At 46.3% G+C, this 19142-nt stretch overlaps 1 protein-coding gene across 2 annotated transcripts in view; it reads right to left on the reverse strand.

The window, feature by feature from the left end:
• DCAF1 (DDB1 and CUL4 associated factor 1) overlaps window positions 1-19142 on the reverse strand; it is a 103652-nt gene that overhangs the window by 32546 nt on the left and 51964 nt on the right. For both annotated transcript variants that reach the window (XM_019475704.2, XM_059715397.1), the window contains exons 14-19: window positions 16808-18068; window positions 15532-15730; window positions 14002-14084; window positions 12596-12680; window positions 6742-6975; window positions 3227-3320 (exon numbers count right to left, since the gene is read on the reverse strand). In XM_019475704.2, the coding sequence (XP_019331249.1) occupies window positions 3227-3320; window positions 6742-6975; window positions 12596-12680; window positions 14002-14084; window positions 15532-15730; window positions 16808-18068 (1956 nt within the window). The remainder of the gene's footprint in view (window positions 1-3226; window positions 3321-6741; window positions 6976-12595; window positions 12681-14001; window positions 14085-15531; window positions 15731-16807; window positions 18069-19142) is intronic.

Genomic DNA, 19142 nt, shown 5'->3' on the forward strand with positions numbered 1-19142 from the left:
AGGTGTGATATCTTTTATTAGACTAACTAAATAGTTGGTAACATTGTTCTCTGCAAGCTTTTTGGTGCACAAACACCCCTCTTCAGGCATAAGGAGAGCCTGTACATACTCCTTTGGCCTTCAAAAAGCTCTCCTTATAAATTGTGCATTGAGGATTTGATGCCAGAATCCTGGGTTCTTTCCTAAGCACGGGGAAGGAAAACATCTAATGGTCACTCAGATTATGACTAGGAGTTTAGGACTCTTGGATTCTAATCACAACTCTACCAAGAACTAATAATTTGGGCAAATTATAATCTCTCTGTAAAATGGGATTCAGCTTGGAGAAGTGCTTTGAGACCCATGAATAAAAACTATTACTGAAATGACAAATTATATTATTTAAATTTACCCAAGAGAACTACAGCTATTACTGCTGTACTGCTGAAGCTCAGCAAGAGCAGAAGCTCAGGTGTCCCCTGACAAAAGGGAAGTTATTGGCTAGTTGCTGAAGTTCTGAGCGTAGATATGGATATATACATGCACTTAGATCTGAGTTCAAATGCTCTAGAAAAGAATGACCATGAGGCAAGGCACATATGTCATGGAACTAAATATTTGGTACAAGAACAAATAAGGAGTCATGGCCCTGACTGCACTATACTTAGTCACAAAACTTAGCAATAGACATAGATGGGGGTATGAAGGCATGGAGGCACAGTCTAAGAGATAAATGATGGGGACTGAAGCTGTGGATTTGTATTTAAGTATCATCACATATAAGTTGCCCAATACCCTGCATTATAAAACAGTCTCTTGAGTTGCTTATAATTTGCCAAACTTCAATTATTTGGCCTGAAATTTTCCATTCTGGATATCTGCCCGAGTCTGATTCTCTCTCTCCCTCTGGGTGACTCTACATGTGTGCTTTGTTGCAGCATTGACTAATTAGCTCCACAGTAAAGCATCACCATCTACACATACACCAGTATAAAGGCACAGTAAATTAAATCAACTCTGTTGTAAGATAGTACTGTTGGGGACAGTACTATCTTAGGGTGGAGTACTTAAGTGCTGAAATATGTGTGTAGATGGCGACAGGCTGGCTGGAGCATGAGGGTGCTAAAGTGTGGGGGCTGTCTGCTGCCTAGCCCCACACTTTAGCACCCTGGTGCCCCAGCCAGCCCCTGCACCACCCAATGCCACCACCTGGAGCCTGGGGCAGACTCCCCAGATCCCTTGCTGACCCAGGCCTGCTCAGCCCCAGCTCAAAATGCAGCAGTCTTGGGCACATGTCTACATGTATGCCCAGGAGCAGCTGGCTCTGGTACAAACTGCATCAGAGTTTATCACATTACCTAAATGGCATGTGTGTATGTACTCTCTATATAAAAAAAATGCAGCCAAAACAGCTCAACTGTATCCATATATGAGGTCAGAGGATAATGTTTCACCCAACTTAAAAACTGAGGCAATCATTTCTTTGAAAAGCTGGAGCACCCCAATGCAGGGAAGCAGGGACTTGAAATTTAGCAAAGAAGCCATCCTTGTGGTACAAATATACCTTTTTCCATCCCTGTTAAAATTGGTACAAATTTGGCTATGTTATCTCTCTGAAAATTTCAGTTTGTACATGCCCAGGAGAGACTTGCCCGAGTTCAACAGCTAAAATCTCTGGAGCTTCCAGTCTCATTGAACATGTTTCTAGCACTGATCAGACTGCATGTATGCCATCCTCAGGTAGATTGAGCATACTCCACCCAAGGGCTACAGCAGCTTAGAAAGGACTTCCCTTGGCCCCACCAGCTGCTTTGGGCCATAGTGAGACCAGGCACCTGAACAAAGGGCAAGGCTCCTGTCTTTCCTGGTGTGCTCAGTGCACAGGACGAGATCCAGGGATAAGGCAAGTAAAGACTCAGGTCAGATAGATCCTTCCCTCATTTACTGCAGAAGTTGAAAGATGTGTAATAATGATGGGGACTGCTGGAGAGAAAGGAGGGTCTCTGAATTAATGCTGCTTGTGAGTACTAGCTTCTATACCTGCCACTTTCACATAGATCAAATGTTATGCTCGCAAAGTCACTTCAACCAAATTGTTTATACATGCTTTATTATCTGCATTCCTGATCCAAGATTGAATTTACAGGAAGGCTGAGTACCCCCCACTGCAAAGAATGTCAATGGAAGCTGGGCCTGAACATGAAACATGTTATGTAACAGGCCTGTGCGAGTAGGCAGCTATTGGATCTGGCTTTGGATCCGGGCACTTTGGATGCCAGGGATCCGATCCAGAGCTCTGGACCAGGTTCCCGCTTCGATCCGGCTGAAGCAACTCTGAAGTTTCAGAGCTGCCTCAGAGATCTGGCCATAGGTATAATGGGGATATATATAATATACAATAATGGGGACAGATATAATCTGGTATAATGGGGAATCAATGAAATATCTATAACTTTGTTGGTTTTTGTCTGATTTGGATGAAGCTTGCAGGGGTGGTAGCCTCTGCTGAGAGCATGAAGCCTGCCAAGTTTCAAGAGGATCAGTGCAGGGGTTTGGATTGAACTGCATCCCAAATTCTTGAAAGAAAAATTCATGTCACGTCTATGTGTTACAACACAGGGGGGTGAAAACTGCGGGGTGGAGTCCCCTGGCGAGGCCACAAAGCCTGCCAAGTTTCAAGAAGATCGATGCAGGGGTTTGTGGGGAACTGCACCTCAAGCTGCGGACAAGCAAAACTCGTGACGTGCATGACACTGTGCGCGTTAAGGTGCAGCAGGGTGAAAGCTGCAGGGATGGTGGCCCCTGCTGAGGCCACGAAGACTGCCAGCTGTTGAGGGGATAGGTGCAGGGCTTCTGGAGCGCTGAACCTCTAGCCGCTGACAGACAAAACTCATGACATGGATGTCTGTCTTGTGGGGAACTACTGCAGGCCTGGCTGCTCTAAACCACAGGCATGGTAAGTTGGTATAGATTTTCTCAACTCCAAGGCCCTCCAAGGCTGCTAAAATGCAGGATTTAGAGTCTGTACCTCCCTTAAAAATGACGAGAGCAAAATGCAGCAGACTTCCTATATGCAAGTTAGATGTGGGCTGTCAGGCATCTAGAGGTTCCTTGGGCTGGGAAATATTTGGATTGGTCTACTTCACCAACACACAGGAAAGAGGAGCCCTATAGTCAGCTTCCACTGCCAAAACCAAAGAGGTCAAGGAAAACCAAAGACAACACAATACAAATAGGGAAATCTTACCTCCATACATAACTGTGCCAGTGTAGTTGAAAACCACACGACACTGATCTAGTGCTGGTACCGTATGTAGCAAATGGAAAGTTCGAAGGTCCCACTGGAGAAAGAGAGATTAAGGAACAATACACAACTACAAATTCCCATTTTCATTTCAACTCACTGGTGAGCAGCAAGTTAACTGCACCAAATTAATGAAACTTCACTGCTGTCCTCCAGATACAGCAGTTCCAGGGCCCTTCTCCTAGCCCTGCAAGCCCATCAGAAGTTTCTCATTAGAAACGCTGCACCAAGTCCTCAGCTGTCAACATGGTAGTTATGATGCAGATCTTAGTAGGTGAAGGGAGGAAGAGAGGTGGTACCACAAATGAGATGACAGAAGTGAAAGAACAAACATCTAACTCTCAATTGAAAGGACAGAGTACAATGTACATCAACTTCACACCTCAACCTCCACCCCCTTGCTATTTCCCCTCTGGTCCCCTGCCACAGCTTCCTAGTCTTAACTCCCTCCCTCCCCTGCAATATTAACAGAATCAGCAATGTGTGTATACACACACACACACACACACACACACACACACACACTGAGAGACGCACAGAGAGGTATATATAGACACACACATTTGCTGTTCTGTCATTTCATCCTTATGCTTCTGCAGAACTCTTAAGTGTATGCTCTCCAGCACTTGTAATTTGTTTCTTTTTTCAAATATATTGGTTTTTCAGTACTTTCACAAGTTAGTCTCTGACAATAGTTTTTCTCTTACATGCACTTCAAGTAAATATGAGGTAGATATAGAGGGAAGCAAGGAGGAGGATTGAAAAGCTACATATCATCAACGGAGGACCACTGTCTGTCTGCAGAAGGGAAGGGAGTCCAGACCGACTGACCGACCATCTACTGCCTTGTAAAACTGGAAAGCTGCAAATGAAGCATATATTAATTGAAAGGGGAAGATGCTGGTATGACTTCAAGGGCTAGGGACAGACATTCAAAAAGCCTGACCCTGAACTGATTCAATCTTTGCAGGTTAGTCTAACCTGGCTAAGCTGAACTGCTTTGAAACTGGACAGATATTCTCTCTGGACTGAAGAAATTCAGAAACATGCCTGCAGTGGCTCAAACTAGAAGCCAGGATGTGCTAGGGTGGCCTTCCCTTCCCTTCTGCAGGGAGCTGAGCTGAGGGGGGCATGGCCAGGCCCCAGCAGGACTCTCTGATTAAGGAGGTCTAACTGCACAGTCACAGGCTTTTCCCTGCTGGCTGCTCAAGGGGCAGGAGTGTTACCAGCCCCCAGCCTCGGGCTAGCACTCTGAGGCAAGTGGGGGTGTGCAGTGCATGCATCTGTTGATGATACGGAGCTTTTCAATCTCCTTCCCTGCTTCATCATACTGTCTGCAGCAAACTAACAGGCAAGCAAGCAAGCCAGTGGGGGGGGGGGAAGAGGGGGGGGAAGCCAGCAGACCCTGCTGTGCCTGCGAGTCTGTGCCGAGCTCCAGCCAGGGAGCAGAGGCGAGGGGCCAGCCCTGCTGTGGAGCAGAGAGCTCCACCCAGCCCAGAGAGCATGCTGAGGGACTCTGATTTAACTTAAACCAGCAAAGGGTCTGGGACAGACATTGCATAAACCAGTTTGAGCCAAATCAGTTAAGTCTGACACTACATTCAACCATGTTCATCTCAAACCAGTTTCAGCCATTATCAAACTGGTTAACATGCACCAAACATCTGTTCTGTTACTGGTTTCTGATCACTTAAACTGGCTTGTATGTAATATCTATCCCTAGCCAAGGAGATATAGATCTCAAATCCATACTTTAGTAATTTACTTGGAACAATAACTAAATATAGAATACTTATGTGAATGATATGACAGCAAACACCAGCCTGCCTTCTTTAAAGGAAGATGTCTCTAACCTACCAACAATTTGAGCAAACAGGACACAAAGGAGATGCAGTTGACATAGTATGATTTTAGTAAAAAGGCCTTTGAAAAAGCCTAGTTTTGAGGTAATAGGCAAAACTGTACCATGGATCTGAACTGATGAAGATGACATTAAAGCAGAAACGGTCAATTTACAGTAAGTCCAAATGTTTGCAGGGTTCCATACTACAGCTATGTAGCTGATACATAGGTTAAAGACTTGTAAAAAAGAGGGCAGGGAATAGAGGGTAACATTTGGGAGAGAGAAAATTATTTAGGGTTCATCAGAAATTACAGAAGATCAAAAGAATATTAGGTGGTTCTGACAAAGCTAAATAAATAAGGAGCAACAAAGCAGATGAAATTCAGTATTCATAAGTACAGGATAAAATATATTAGGACACATCATTTGTATTATTCTCCTACACTGCTTGGTTCTAAATTGACTATAGCCATTCAAGAAGAAATACTGCATGTCACTATGGCAGCTGAAAAGAAAAATTCCTGGTATAAGTGCACAGTAGAGGTTTAGGCAGACAAGGTTCCTTGGGTGAATTTGATATCTTTTATTAGACCAACCCAATGTTGGAGAATAGTTATTAAGCAAGCTTTCGGGTTCAAAAACCCTTCATCAGGCTAAGGAAGCTTCAGCAGTTGGTGTGTGCTCTTCCTGGTAGAGGTTTATGCACTTTCCTGGGTCAACACTGATCACCATATTTCAAAAGGGCCATCAGGAAAAAAGGATCAGGTACAGGCAATGAAAGCACTAGAAGCCTGAAATAACTTGTGCAGGGTGATGCGGTCTCAAAGATGAGAGGACATGACAGAGATAGAGAGAATGAGTGAATGTTGCAAAATGATAGATCAGGCTCTCCTATATACCTTCCTATCACCCACAAGACATCCAACTAAACTAGAAAACAAGTTAAAAGGTGATGAAAGGAATAATTATATGTCACATAAGAAGTAACAGGCACAACTCACTGCCAAAACATATAACTGAAACCAGGAGCTTAACAGGGTTCCAAAAAGGTTAGACTTCTATATGGGTAATGAGAGCATCCAGAGCTGATTTAGGTAGTACTTTTATAAGAGATCTAAAACTCTGTATTAAGTACAGCAGTGCCCAATCTTCTCATTACCATGAACTTATACTACAAAAGAAATACATTTCATGAAGATGCTTCCACCTAATGATAGAGATTCTGTTTGGAGATGTATACAAAAGCCATCTCTGAGACTACTGTCTCAAGAAGTTCATGCTTTATGGCATAAGTCAGTCAACAAAGGAGATGCAGGAAATTCCACTTATGAACAGGCCTATTTAAACTACAAACCGATAACTTGCCATAGGAGTTTTCTTGCATCTCCTTTGAAGCATCTCAGAACAGAGATAAGGGACTGGTTCCTACTGATTCCCTATTCTGACAATTCTTTGCTCCTAACTTATGAATTAAAATTGCTGTTATTATAAAAGCTTATAAAATCTATTTCTGTTTACCATGACACAGCAGGACACTACACAGGTTGCTGCAATCAGACCACATGGCTATCAGTCCATGGTATTTATATAGTAAGTTTCAACTGAGGTAGGATACAATCTCTGTGTTGACTATGACTTCCAGCCCATTGGGATGGAAAACACCACTGATGGTCATGTTGAATTTGTCAAATTTATGGATGGCTTGTGCAGAACGGACATCCCAGAGGACACCATCATTTAGAACAAGGTCATCTGTGGGGTTAAAGGTGGCACAGTTCTTCTTGTAGTTGTTGGCCAGATCTGGGTTAAACAGAGTCAACAGCTTGTTGCCAGTCTGAATATCATAGATCTTTTAGATTAAAAAGAAAGAGAAAGGTTAGTCACAATTTGTAATCCATCAGTCAGTGCCCAAGAATACCATAGACCACCCTGAGTTTCTCATCCCTCTCACATAAGAACTAGCCACTGTGAAACCTTTCTTCCCTAGCATGACATCTTTGGACTGCAAGCTCTTCAGGGCAGGAACCATGCCTTACCATGTGCCTAGACAGTGGTTAAATTGCTGTGGTCCCTCCAATACATTTAACAAGCTTGAGCCTAGTTCCAGAGAACTAATCCAGATGTGAACAATGGGCTAGAACAGGGGCCGGCAATTATTTTGGTCAGAAGGCTGCTTACTGAGTTTTGGCAAGCTGTCAAGGGCCGCATGAGTAGCATCACCCCTTGACAGGTGCCCCTCCCTGGTCGTCATCTTGTCACCAGAAGTTCCGCCCCCCTAGCCCCTGACCTTTGCCACCAGAAGTCCCTCCCCTTACCCCCAGAAGTACTCCTTTAAGCAAGGGGTTTTGCCATCTTGGAACCAGAAAAATACCAAATTATATTCTAAAAAGCAAACATCTACAACATTCATTAATTTAATTTCAAAAAATATTTTTGTCCTGATTTACATGGGTTGGTGTAGTATATATAGAGGTGATCATATAATAGCTTAAAATGAAGTCTTACTCTTGTATATTGTAAGGGGATGGGTATAGGTTTGTGGGGGGTTGTGGGTGTGTGGATACATGGGATGTGGGGGGGGGATATGGGGATGTGTGGGGGGAGGGTGGCTGGAGTGTGTGAGGGGGTCTGCATATATGGCAGTGCGAGGGGGTGTGTGGGTGCCTGAGCATGGTGGGGTGTGCATATGGGGCTCGCCCTATGAACGCACACATGGCCCTGTGCTCCCGGTCCAGCGATGCAGCTGGAAGCCATGTGGTGCTGGAGCAGGGCAGGAGCAGGAAGCAGGTAAATTCATAGATGTTAGGATCGGAAGGGACCTCAATAGATCATCGAGTCCGACCCCCTGCATAGGCAGGAAAGAGTGCTGGGTCTAGATGACCCCAGCTAGATGCCCGTCTAACCTCCTCTTGAAGACCCCCAGGGTAGGAGAGAGCACCACCTCCCTTGGGAGCCCGTTCCAGACCTTGGCTACTCTAACTGTGAAGAAGTTCTTCCTAATGTCCAGTCTAAATCTGCTCTCTGCTAGCTTGTGGCCATTATTTCTTGTAACCCCCAGGGGCGCCTTGGTGAATAAAACCTCACCAATTCCCTTCTGTGCCCCCGTGATGAACTTATAGGCAGCCACAAGGTCGCCTCTCAACCTTCTCTTGCGGAGGCTGAAAAGATCCAGTTTCTCTAGTCTCTCCTCATAGGGCTTGGCCTGCAAGCCCTTAACCATACGAGTGACCCTTCTCTGGACCCTCTCCAGGTTATCCGCATCCCTCTTGAAGCGCGGTGCCCAGAATTGCACGCAGTATTCCAACTGCGGTCTGACCAGCGCCCGATAGAGGGGAAGTATCACCTCTTTGGACCTATTTGTCATGCATCTGCTGATGCATGATAAAGTGCCATTAGCTTTTCTGATGGCTTCGTCACACTGCCGACTAATTTTCATCTTGGAATCCACTAGGACTCCGAGATCCCTTTCCACTTCCGTGCCACCCAGCAGGTCATTCCCTAGGCTGTAGGTGTGCTGGGCATTTTTCCTCCCTAGGTGCAGCACTTTACATTTCTCCTTGAAATTAAATTGCATTCTGTTGTTTTCTGCCCACTTTTCCAACCTATCCAGGTCTGCTTGCAGCTGTTCCCTGACCTCCGGCTTGTCCACTTCTCCCCACAGTTTTGTGTCACCCGCAAACTTGGACAGAGTACACTTCACTCCCCTGTCCAAGTCGCTGATGAAGACATTAAAGAGTATCGGTCCAAGGACCGAGCCCTGCGGGACCCCACTGCTCACACCCTTCCAGGTCGAAACTGACCCATCCACCACGACTCTCTGGGTGTGACCCTGTAGCCAATTCGCCACCCACCGGACTGTGTAGTCATCCAAGTCACAGCCTCTTAACTTGTTCACCAGTATGGGGATGGGGCAGTGGTGGGCCCTGCCTCCTGCTGTGGGCTCCCCCTGGGTCCTACTACTCCTGGCTCCTGTCATCTTTGACAGGCAGCCAGGAACAAATTAATATTAATTGACTAAATTCTTTAGGGGCCCCGCAGGCCGGATAGAATGGCTTGGTGGCCCAGATTTGGCCCACAGGCCATATTTTGCCCACCCCTGGGCTAGAAGGATCAGTAAAATGTAGCACCTAACCATAGTGTTACCTAAATAAACAGACTCAGGGTGTCTTTTTGAACTATGCAAACCATTTCCTAGAGGAGGACCTGCATAGCCAGGTATAGAGACTGAAAGACAACCCCCTGTCACCCTCTGCCCCACTTTTTTTTCCCCCCACCAAGAACTTTGAGCATCTGTGACTTTTCTTAAATGCATCCGATTCAAAGCTTTGCTTGGAACCTAGCTTCCCTTTGGCCCTAACACTGATGACTGTTTTCAAACATTTTGTTGATCAACAAATGACTGCAAAATAAATACAGATCTGATTTCCCAGTAGTCCTGACCAGCTGGGCAGAGAAACTTGATTTGTATAAATGCAAACGCATATGAAAACCAACAAGATTGGTAAGGAAAATTATGAATAATTTGAATCAATTTATGATGCACAACAATATTTTTTTTACAACTGTCTTCAGACGAGATAGCCCCTGTAATGAATTTGAATTAGCATTAACACCATGAGAGGAGAGAGAAAACTCATTTCCAAAACCTTCAGATTAGCAATTTTCATGGCCTGACATGGGCAAAATGCTGCCACAGTATTATGTGAAATGGATAAAATTTAAACCAAATCAAGCCAAGCTCATTCTGTAAACTACTTTAGGAAAACCTACATTAGCTTATTCCTGTAAGTGGTAATGGGGTGCCCCATACAATAGATGGTTTTCTCTCTTGCTTTTAAAAGCACGAAATACATTAATCAGTGCTTTCAAGGAATCCCTATAATACCTGTTAGTGCATCATAGATTCATAGATGTTAGGGTCGGAAGGGACCTCAATAGATCATCAAGTCCGACCCCCTGCATAAGCAGGAAAGAGTGCTGGGTCTAGACGACCCCAGCTAGATGCTCATCTAACCTCCTCTTGAAGACCCCCAGGGTAGGGGAGAGCACCACCTCCCTTGGGAGCCCGTTCCAGACCCTGGCCATTCGAACTGTGAAGAAGTTCTTCCTAATGTCCAATCTAAATCTGCTCTCTGCTAGCTTGTGGCCATTATTTCTTGTAACCCCCGGGGGCGTCTTGGTGAATAAAACCTCACCAATTCCCTTCTGTGCCCCCGTGATGAACTTATAGGCAGCCACAAGGTCGCCTCTCAACCTTCTCTTGAGGAGGCTGAAAAGATCCAGTTTCTCTAGTCTCTCCTCGTAGGGCTTGGTCTGTAGGCCCTTAACCATACGAGTGGCCCTTCTCTGGACCCTCTCCAGGTTATCTGCATCCTTCTTGAAGTGTGGCGCCCAGAATTGCATGCAGTACTCCAACTGCGGTCTGACCAGTGCCCGATAGAGGGGAAGTATCACCTCCTTGGACCTATTTGTCATGCATCTGCTGATGCATGATAAAGTGCCATTGGCTTTTTTGATGGCTTCGTCACACTGCCGACTCATGTTCATCTTGGAGTCCACTAGGACTCCAAGATCCCTTTCCACTTCTGTGCCACCCAGCAGGTCATTCCCTAGGCTGTAGGTGTGCTGGACATTTTTCTTCCCTAGGCGCAGTACTTTGCATTTCTCCTTGTTGAACTGCATTCTGTTGTTTTCTGCCCACTTGTCCAACCTGTCCAGATCTGCTTGCAGCTGTTCCCTGCCCTCCGGCGTGTCCACATCTCCCCATAGCTTTGTGTCATCTGCAAACTTGGACAGAGTACATTTCACTCCCTCGTCCAAGTCGCTGATGAAGACATTAAAGAGTATTGGTCCAAGGACCGAACGCTGCGGGACCCCACTGCCCACACCTTTCCAGGTCGAAACCGACCCATCCACCACGACTCTCTGGGTGCGACCCTCTAGCCAATTCGCCACCCACCGGACTGTGTAGTCATCCAAGTCACAGCCTCTTAACTTGTTCACCAGTATGGGGTGGGATACCGTATTGAAGGCCTTCCTGAAGTCTAAGTATACGACATCCACCCCTCCTCCTGTGTCCAGGCGTTTCGTAACCTGGTCATAAAAAGAGACTAGATTGGTCAGGCACGATCTGCCTGCCACGAACCCGTGCTGGTTTCCCCTCAGCATAATTTGTCCTGCCGGGCTCTCACAAATGTGAGCCTTGATAATTTTTTCAAAGACTTTGCCAAGGATGGAGGTGAGACTGACTGGCCTATAGTTGCCCAGGTCCTCCTTCCTCCCCTTTTTTAAAATGGGGACCACGTTGGCCCTTTTCCAGTCCTCCGGGACTTGGCCCGTGCGCCACAAGCTTTCAAATATTCCCGCCAGTGGCTCTGCAATGATGTCGGCCAGTGCCTTCAGCACCCGCGGATGGAGCTCATCCGGGCCTGCCGACTTAAAGGCATCCAGTTCTTCCAAATGACTCTGCACCATCTCAGGGTCTACGCATGGCAGTCTGGTGCCTTGCTGCTGCCTCTCTACAACCCCAGTGAGAGACTTGTCATGCCCCTCACTTACGAACACCGAGGCAAAGAACTCGTTGAGGAGTTCAGCCTTGTCCCCCCTGTCTGTCACCAATTGTTTCTGCCCATTTAGCAGGGGTCCTATTCCTCCCTGGGCCTTCCTTCTACTCCCTATATATCTAAAAAACAATTTCTTGTTGTCTTTTACTTGGGTTGCCATCCTCAGCTCCATGGTAGCTTTGGCCCGTCTAACTGCCTCCCTACAAGCACGAGCAGAGGAGGTATATTCATCTTTGGTGATCTCTCCCTGTTTCCACTTTTTATGTGCTCCCCTTTTGTCCCTTAGGCTGCCCTGGATTTTTCTGGTCAGCCAGGGAAGCCTCCTGGCCCCTTTCCCTCTTTTGCCTCGCTCAGGGATCATCTTGCTTTGTGCCCGAAGGATCATTTCCTTAAGGCACAGCCACCCTTCTTGGGCTTCCATCTTTTCAAATCTCCTACTCTGCAGTGTGTCCTTGACTAATCGCCTGAGTTCATTGAAATCAGCTTTCCTAAAGTCTAGCACTTTCACCCTACTACTTACTTTACCCACTCGACATCTTATGGTGAATTCTGTCAGTTACAGACACCATCACAGTATCTGTCAGTTACCACAGTGAGGCCAATCTTTTTGCCAGGTGTGCCACAAATTAGCCCCATACTCTCCCTTTCCCTTACATGATCTGCTACTCAGCTTTCTGCTCCCTGCCCTGTGCTCCCCACCTGATCTGGTGCTCTACTTTCTGCTTCCTGCCCTCTCTGCCACTGTGCTGCCTGCCCTCAACAATCTGCTTCATGTCACATACACAGGCTGCTCATGCCACTTTTGGCACCCATGCTTCAGGATGGCCACCCTTCAGGTTCTATATGTCGTAAGCAGAGACATAACCTGGTGTCAGTTCCAGAAGATCCACTTTCACTGATACTTACATGGGCAATGTCCCCTTTTGTACCAATGACCCTATCCTGAGAGTGCTTGCTGAACTCCACATAATGGTCATCTGGGAAGGAATGCCTGTAAAAAACAATCAGTGAGCAGCTAAGTAAACTGCAGATTCAAACAGTCTATCTTAACACACAATGCAGAAATACTTCTCGTAGAGCATAACATTGTTAAACATAGCCGATAATAATCAGAAGAGCGCTCTCAGCTCTGCTGGCTAGGGAGGCTCAGTACTAAAATACTTCAGGTAGCTGCATATTTGCCAGAAGAGCATCTACTATATATGCATAGATAAGCTACAAGACAATTGTTTTGATCACAGATTTGCTGTATTACAAACCACTTCACAACATTTATTCCAGTTGCTTATAAAGATGCAGGCTTAACACTATATTTGCTGGAATAAGTAGCTACTAGGGACATGGAAAATTCACACATTTTTGGAGCATCCAAGTATGCAATGGTCAAACATCTGAGAAACAAAGCATTATTTCTTTTCTTTTCTTAAAAGGGAGAACAGTCAATATTGAAACTAATTTAATGCAACTTTATTTGTGGTATCCAACTACTCTGCAAAATTCACCACACAAATCACTGTTTATTTTTTTCATAACCACCCTGAAAGTGTTGAAATACATTTACCAATCAAGGAAAAAAGGACACCCTACTATGATATCAGGCACGCTCATGATTTTACTCATCTATCTCCAAGCAAATTTGACCCCCTAGGCAAGAAGAATTTTGTAAAACTGTCTTCTGCCTATGAAGTGATAAAAAACATTATCTGAACACAGTCATGTTACACTGTTCAGATACTAACAGCTTGAATGCTCTGGTAACAGCTGTGTTGTGCAGTACTGTTTTATAAAAAAAATTAGTACATTTTTCCCTTTGGAGTTCTTTCAAGGAATTGATTAACTTAAAACTATTCTTAATTTGTAGGATCATTTTAACCTGGTCAACACTGTGAGATCCATCTTCTGTAGCACCCAAAGGCTGCTTAAGCTTTCTTTTCTTCTATTCTTAAAAGCTGCAGCAGTGTCCAAAAGCTTGTTGTCAAGCTGCCCAGAGGCCTGTCAGTCTGGCCTCTGAGCACAACCGCTCTCTTAAGAAGCCAAACTGTGCGCAACTAAATGCAGCATTATGCTCTAAATATTTTCACTTAAAACAAAAAAACAAACTTGTTCATCGCTATGAGGATACAGCGTGATGGGTTTTCCCAACTGCCCAAAGTACCCAATTTTTGCTGGACTGGTTTCTTACTCGATAGATGCTCTTTCTTGCTAAGTATCTGAATACTTTTTTGTAGTTTCTTACTCTAGGGGTTTTTGGGTACATTTTAAAATGTTCCTGTAAGTATGGCACACTCCAGAGTGGCAGAGAGAGTACTTACTTCATATCAAAGACGGATTTCATCCCCCACAGTGCAGAGAGAGGTTGGCTCCATGTAGCAGATGTCAGCAATAAAGATCCATCCTGTATTATCAAGGATGAAAAGAAAGCAAAGCAAGACAAAACGACATTACAGTGCTATGCTAACACACATGAAATTACTTGCATATTCAATATGGGGTTAGGAGCTGTAACAAGATCCTTCCACATGGCACTTTTTCCTCAGGGCCACAACCCAGGTGGTAAATTAGTTCTGTAAATTCTACAATACCTGGCATTTCTCTTATACATACATCAACTTTAAGACCTTTCCTTCCCCCTTTATGCTTACCAGGTAAGACCTTTCCTTCCCCTTTATGCGCGCACATATAATCGCACATAGGCAGAGGGCTCCTTTATCTCTTTCCCACTATTTTAGGGGCAGAAAAATTCCTGGAAACTTCGAAGAGGAGAGTCATAAGCGGAGGGAGAAAATATTATTTGGGGGGGGCTGAGAGCTTGTGCGCACGTAGCACCCCTCCTCCCAGGAGGCAAGTCTGTGGAGGGGAAGGGGTGGGGGGAGGCAAGAGGGAGGCAGATTGAGGCCCCCCATAATGAAGGAAGGAGTGGGGCAGGGGCTGAAGTGAATGGGGCCCTGGGGCCAGGGCGGGTCGTGGGACTATCGGAGCCTTGGGCGGCTCCTCCAGGGACAAGAGGAGGTTCCTGCCGCTGCATGCACCCTGGGGGAAGCACAGGGAGGCATGTGCCCCCCAGATTTGTGCGTGGGGTGGAGGCGGTCTGCTCCTACATCATGGGCTCTGCACCCCGCTGCCATTGCCTTGGGAGCCATGTGATGCCATGTGCCTGCCGCCCCCAGGCTGTGACATCCTCCGCCTGCCCGGTGGCAGGATGCACATAGCACCGTACAGCTCCCGCAGCAGCAGCAAAAGCAGTGGGACACAGAGCCCCAACCTGCAGCAGCAGCCCACCTCTGCCCCACACACAAATCTGGGGGGCACATGCCCCCCCCTCCCCCATGACTCCCCTGGGGTGTACACAGCGGCCCCCAGACAAGCCATCTAGGCTCCAGTAGCTCCATGACCCGCCCCGGGGCCCCATTCACCCCAGCCCCTGCCCCTACCCGCTCCACTCCCTCCCCCTCACTGTGGAGGCCTCTATCTGTTCCCAACTTTCCCCTGCACAGACTGAAACTTGCCTGCCATGCTGGGTAGTGATCCACACACCGGGCTGTGAGTGTCTGAGTCTGTGCTTGCAGCCCCCCACCTCTGCTGCAGCCACTCAGATCCCACGCCACCCTGCGACCCCATCCTCTCCCCTGCATTTGTGGGGGTTAAGCCCCATTAGCCCCAGCCTCCCACTGCCTGTGAGGAGGAGGGTAACATTAGTTCCACTGGGATTCTGCTAGCACTTTGGTGAATTATGCTGTACATCAGCCAATAAATATGCTTTGGTCATATTCCAAATAGGACAGAAACACAAATCTAAGCTATGTGAATCCATTAAGACACAGACTAGGCCTTTAACTCCTTACCCTGGATGGTTCAAGGTGCGTGATGGCAGAGTTATGGCAATTGTAGCTAGCCTCTTCTTGACCACTGAATACATTGTAGAGTTTCAACTGTCCTGTGCAAGTACCCAGCATTAGGAATCGTTCCCGTGCAGAAAACGCACAACAGGTGAAGCCACTTTCATCCTCATTTGCTTCCCGGAACACAGAAATTGGACGGAATCTGGGGAGGGAAAGGTTATATGGGTGACCAAAAACGAAGAGAAGGAAAGCCAAACAGAACAAGGATGGAGGATATCAAAGCCTAGATTCGAAATTTTATGTAGCTACAAGTCAGCTTTTTTTGTTTGTTTGTTTTTAGGGGAATAGAATTATTGGAGAGAACAGACAATACAGTGATTTGTAGTATGTCCACGTGTCCTGCAAGATGAAATATTTTTATGATAATATCCTACCAGGTTGCAAGATCTGGATTCAATATCCTTTAAGATGGGTGGAAAAAAAACCTGTATTACAGTCAATTGGAAAAAAAAAAAAATATGGACAGCTAGTAAGGCTGGCGATAGTTTTGAAAAATGCAAAGCAAGGAAACAAGGCACACTGGTCAAGCACTTCCTTGGAACCATACGTTTTCAAAGGTGGCACTGGTTTTACTATCAAAATCCAGAGCATCAATACACAGGGGGGGTCAGATCTGATGATCTGTTTAGGTCCCTTCCAACCCTAAGCACTATGATACAATCTTTACTATATAACCTGTCATAAGCTTCTCTAGTTTATTCCCCCATCTGAAGATGTCACAGGCCTCCAAGTAAAAAATACAATATTTATGGGTGCCTGTGGGAAAAATGAAATGGGGAATAGACTAAAAATAAATAAATAAATAAAAATCCTCTATTCTTAGCAAAGAGGCCTGAGTCTAAAAGATACATTAAGGCCTGCCATAGCTCAATCACCTGCCTCAACTGTTTCACCCATAAAATAGGAACATCACCACAACTACAAAGCAGAGAGAGGAGTAGGATGCCACATCATTTAAAATACAGACAACATTCTGAAAGCAGAAGGTGCTATATTAAGTGTTGAGTATTAGCAGTAAGAACAATTAAAAGTCAGATGAAAACCCAATGTCTACTAAAACTGTTCTTTCAAACTTCTCCCAGCTGCCACTCAAAAGTCAAAATGTTTTGATCACGTCAAAGAATTTGGACTGTGGAACCTGAATCCACTTACACAGCAGGAAAGACTTTTTGGAACAGAGAGCACTCCAGCAGTAATCAAAAACATTTTTCTTTCTTACCTGCTGAATATAAGATGTCTATCAAAACAGCCACCATCCACCCCTCCGTACTTCGGAAAGGCTGCCCTGCGGGTCAGCCGTGAGGTAAAGTTAGTTGGCGCCTGGCGCCTCTGTTTTGGCTCAGGACACTGGTGGGGTGTAAAGAGAGAGAAAGGGGGGCAGGTGGCAACAGGGTTCTTGCAGCGGGCATGCTGCTCCCTAAGGTACTCTGTGATTATACTGTCCAGCGTGGGTGGGGAAGGGAGGTGTCTGTCCAGCTGCTTTTTGATAGCTGGGCTCTGGCTGTAGGCGCCGTGGTCCGATTTCTGTCGCAGCACTCTTATTTTCCTGCCATTGCAGGGAGACGGCCTCTCCCTGACAAAGCTAATCCTGCCAATCAAAGGGGAGTTGCTGGCATAAGAAGGGCCTGGAAGGGCAAGTGGACCCTGGGAAGCAGATGGCCTTGACGGAGCATGGACAGAGGTGGCAGTAGAACCTACAGTAGTATGGCTACTCAGCCGGGCTGAGATGCCATTAGCTATACGAGGGGTACGAGGCAGAGCCACAGGAGAGGCAGTTGCTGCAACTGGGGTAAAAGCAGAGGAGTGAGACGCTGCTGTCATGGGTAGATCCGCCTCTTTGGTAAGGACAGAAGCAGTTTCTCCCAGCCCCTTAGAGATGAGATGGTTCCGAATCAGAAGGAGCAGCTCCTTCTCAGGAAACGTGATCCTTGACTGGGCCACCACATCTGCTTTCTGTAACCGAGCCAGAGAGACATCTGTGCCAATCAACAATGGTTTCCCCGAAACGCGCTCTATCAGCTCAGCAGCATATTTGCAGAACTTGACATGTTCACTGCGCTTGTCCTGGAGCACAGGCTCTTTCATCAGTTGCTGGATCTGACAGCTGCTAAAGAGGGGTAGCTTGCTGATGATTTGCCGGACGGTACTGCTGCGCGACAGCCCCACCAAGGCCTTACATGCTAATGCTCGAATCTGGTCTGCATCCGTAATTGGCATTTTTATGGACAGCAATGACAGCAGCACTTTGATGCCATTGTTGGACTGCACCACATTCCACATCTTGGCCAGTGTGTGCTCACTGCTCTTGGGGGCATGGGGGAGCTTCCGCCGGGGGGTCCCCGAGATGAATTTGCCAATACTGGAGATACGATTATCTGGGCCACATACACAATTGATGATGATCTGAAGAGCTGATTTCTGAATCTCTGCATCATGGATGAAGAATTCACCCTCAGCAACTCCCAGGATGATGCTAATACCTAATAAGAGAAATGTTTCATTAACACTTTAGCCTATTCAAGCATCAGATTGTTCATCAGATGCAGAATCTCCTGCAAATCAGGAAGGGAGATACAGTTCACCTTCTTATTCTAAGATCCTTTGCAGTCAACTCATTCCCTCTGACCAACACAGTAATGTCCACCTCTCCAATCATATCATTTTCCTTCACCAGTACCATCCACTGTGGATTGGTCCATGGAACAGTATTACTTAGTAACAGGTTAAGCAATCTCTCAGTGAAAGTGACCATATATGATCCAGGTTTGCAGTCTTGTGAGGCACCTGCCATTAAAGCAACTGCCATATGCAGACTGACGGAGGCGCGTCTCAAGGGTGGACACTACAAAAAGCACTCTCCTCAAACAGGATCCAAGTGGAAGATGAGGGGAATATTTTAATGAGTGGACAGCACACTCCACAATGTCCTTAATGACTCAAAGAAAAATTCTGGAATTAGCTCCAGTCAAAAGCTCTCATACTTTTTAATTGCTCTTCAACTCCAACCATCATCTGAGAAAAGGAATGCAGAATATTGTAACAAGCGTTCATCCCGCAACACCCCCCAATAGCCACATAGCCCCTGCTTTGCCCTCACTCCTCAAGCTTGCCCCTTCATCTTTCCTGCCATGTCTTTTTGTTCTTAGATATTTGGATCCCTGATCCTGTGTTGGTATTCTGGAGTCTCTACCTCACCATATGGGCTTATGAGGTGGCTCCAACCCCCCCTTACACCATGCCCATACCTCACAGATGTTATCAATCATATTGATCATCAGTCCTCTTGAGCCATGGCCTCAGTCCCTACAACTGGGCTTCCCTGCCCAGGCACTTTGCCTAGCTCAGCTACTCCACAGTGTAGCTTCCAGGCTTGGCTTCTCTACCCAGGCACTTCACCTCTTACAGCTACTCCCAAGTACAGCATGTCAGCCTGCACTCCCCACCCAGGCACTTTGCCTGTGGCCTACTCCCAGGCACTACATCCTCCCTCTCAGGCTCCTATTTTCATTCTGGCTGGCCTTCAGTCCCCTGGCCCTGATCTCTGGGCTCCCTTA

The sequence above is a fragment of the Alligator mississippiensis genome, chromosome 12 (assembly GCF_030867095.1).
Source record: "Alligator mississippiensis isolate rAllMis1 chromosome 12, rAllMis1, whole genome shotgun sequence".
NCBI classification, from domain to species: Eukaryota; Metazoa; Chordata; order Crocodylia; family Alligatoridae; genus Alligator; species Alligator mississippiensis.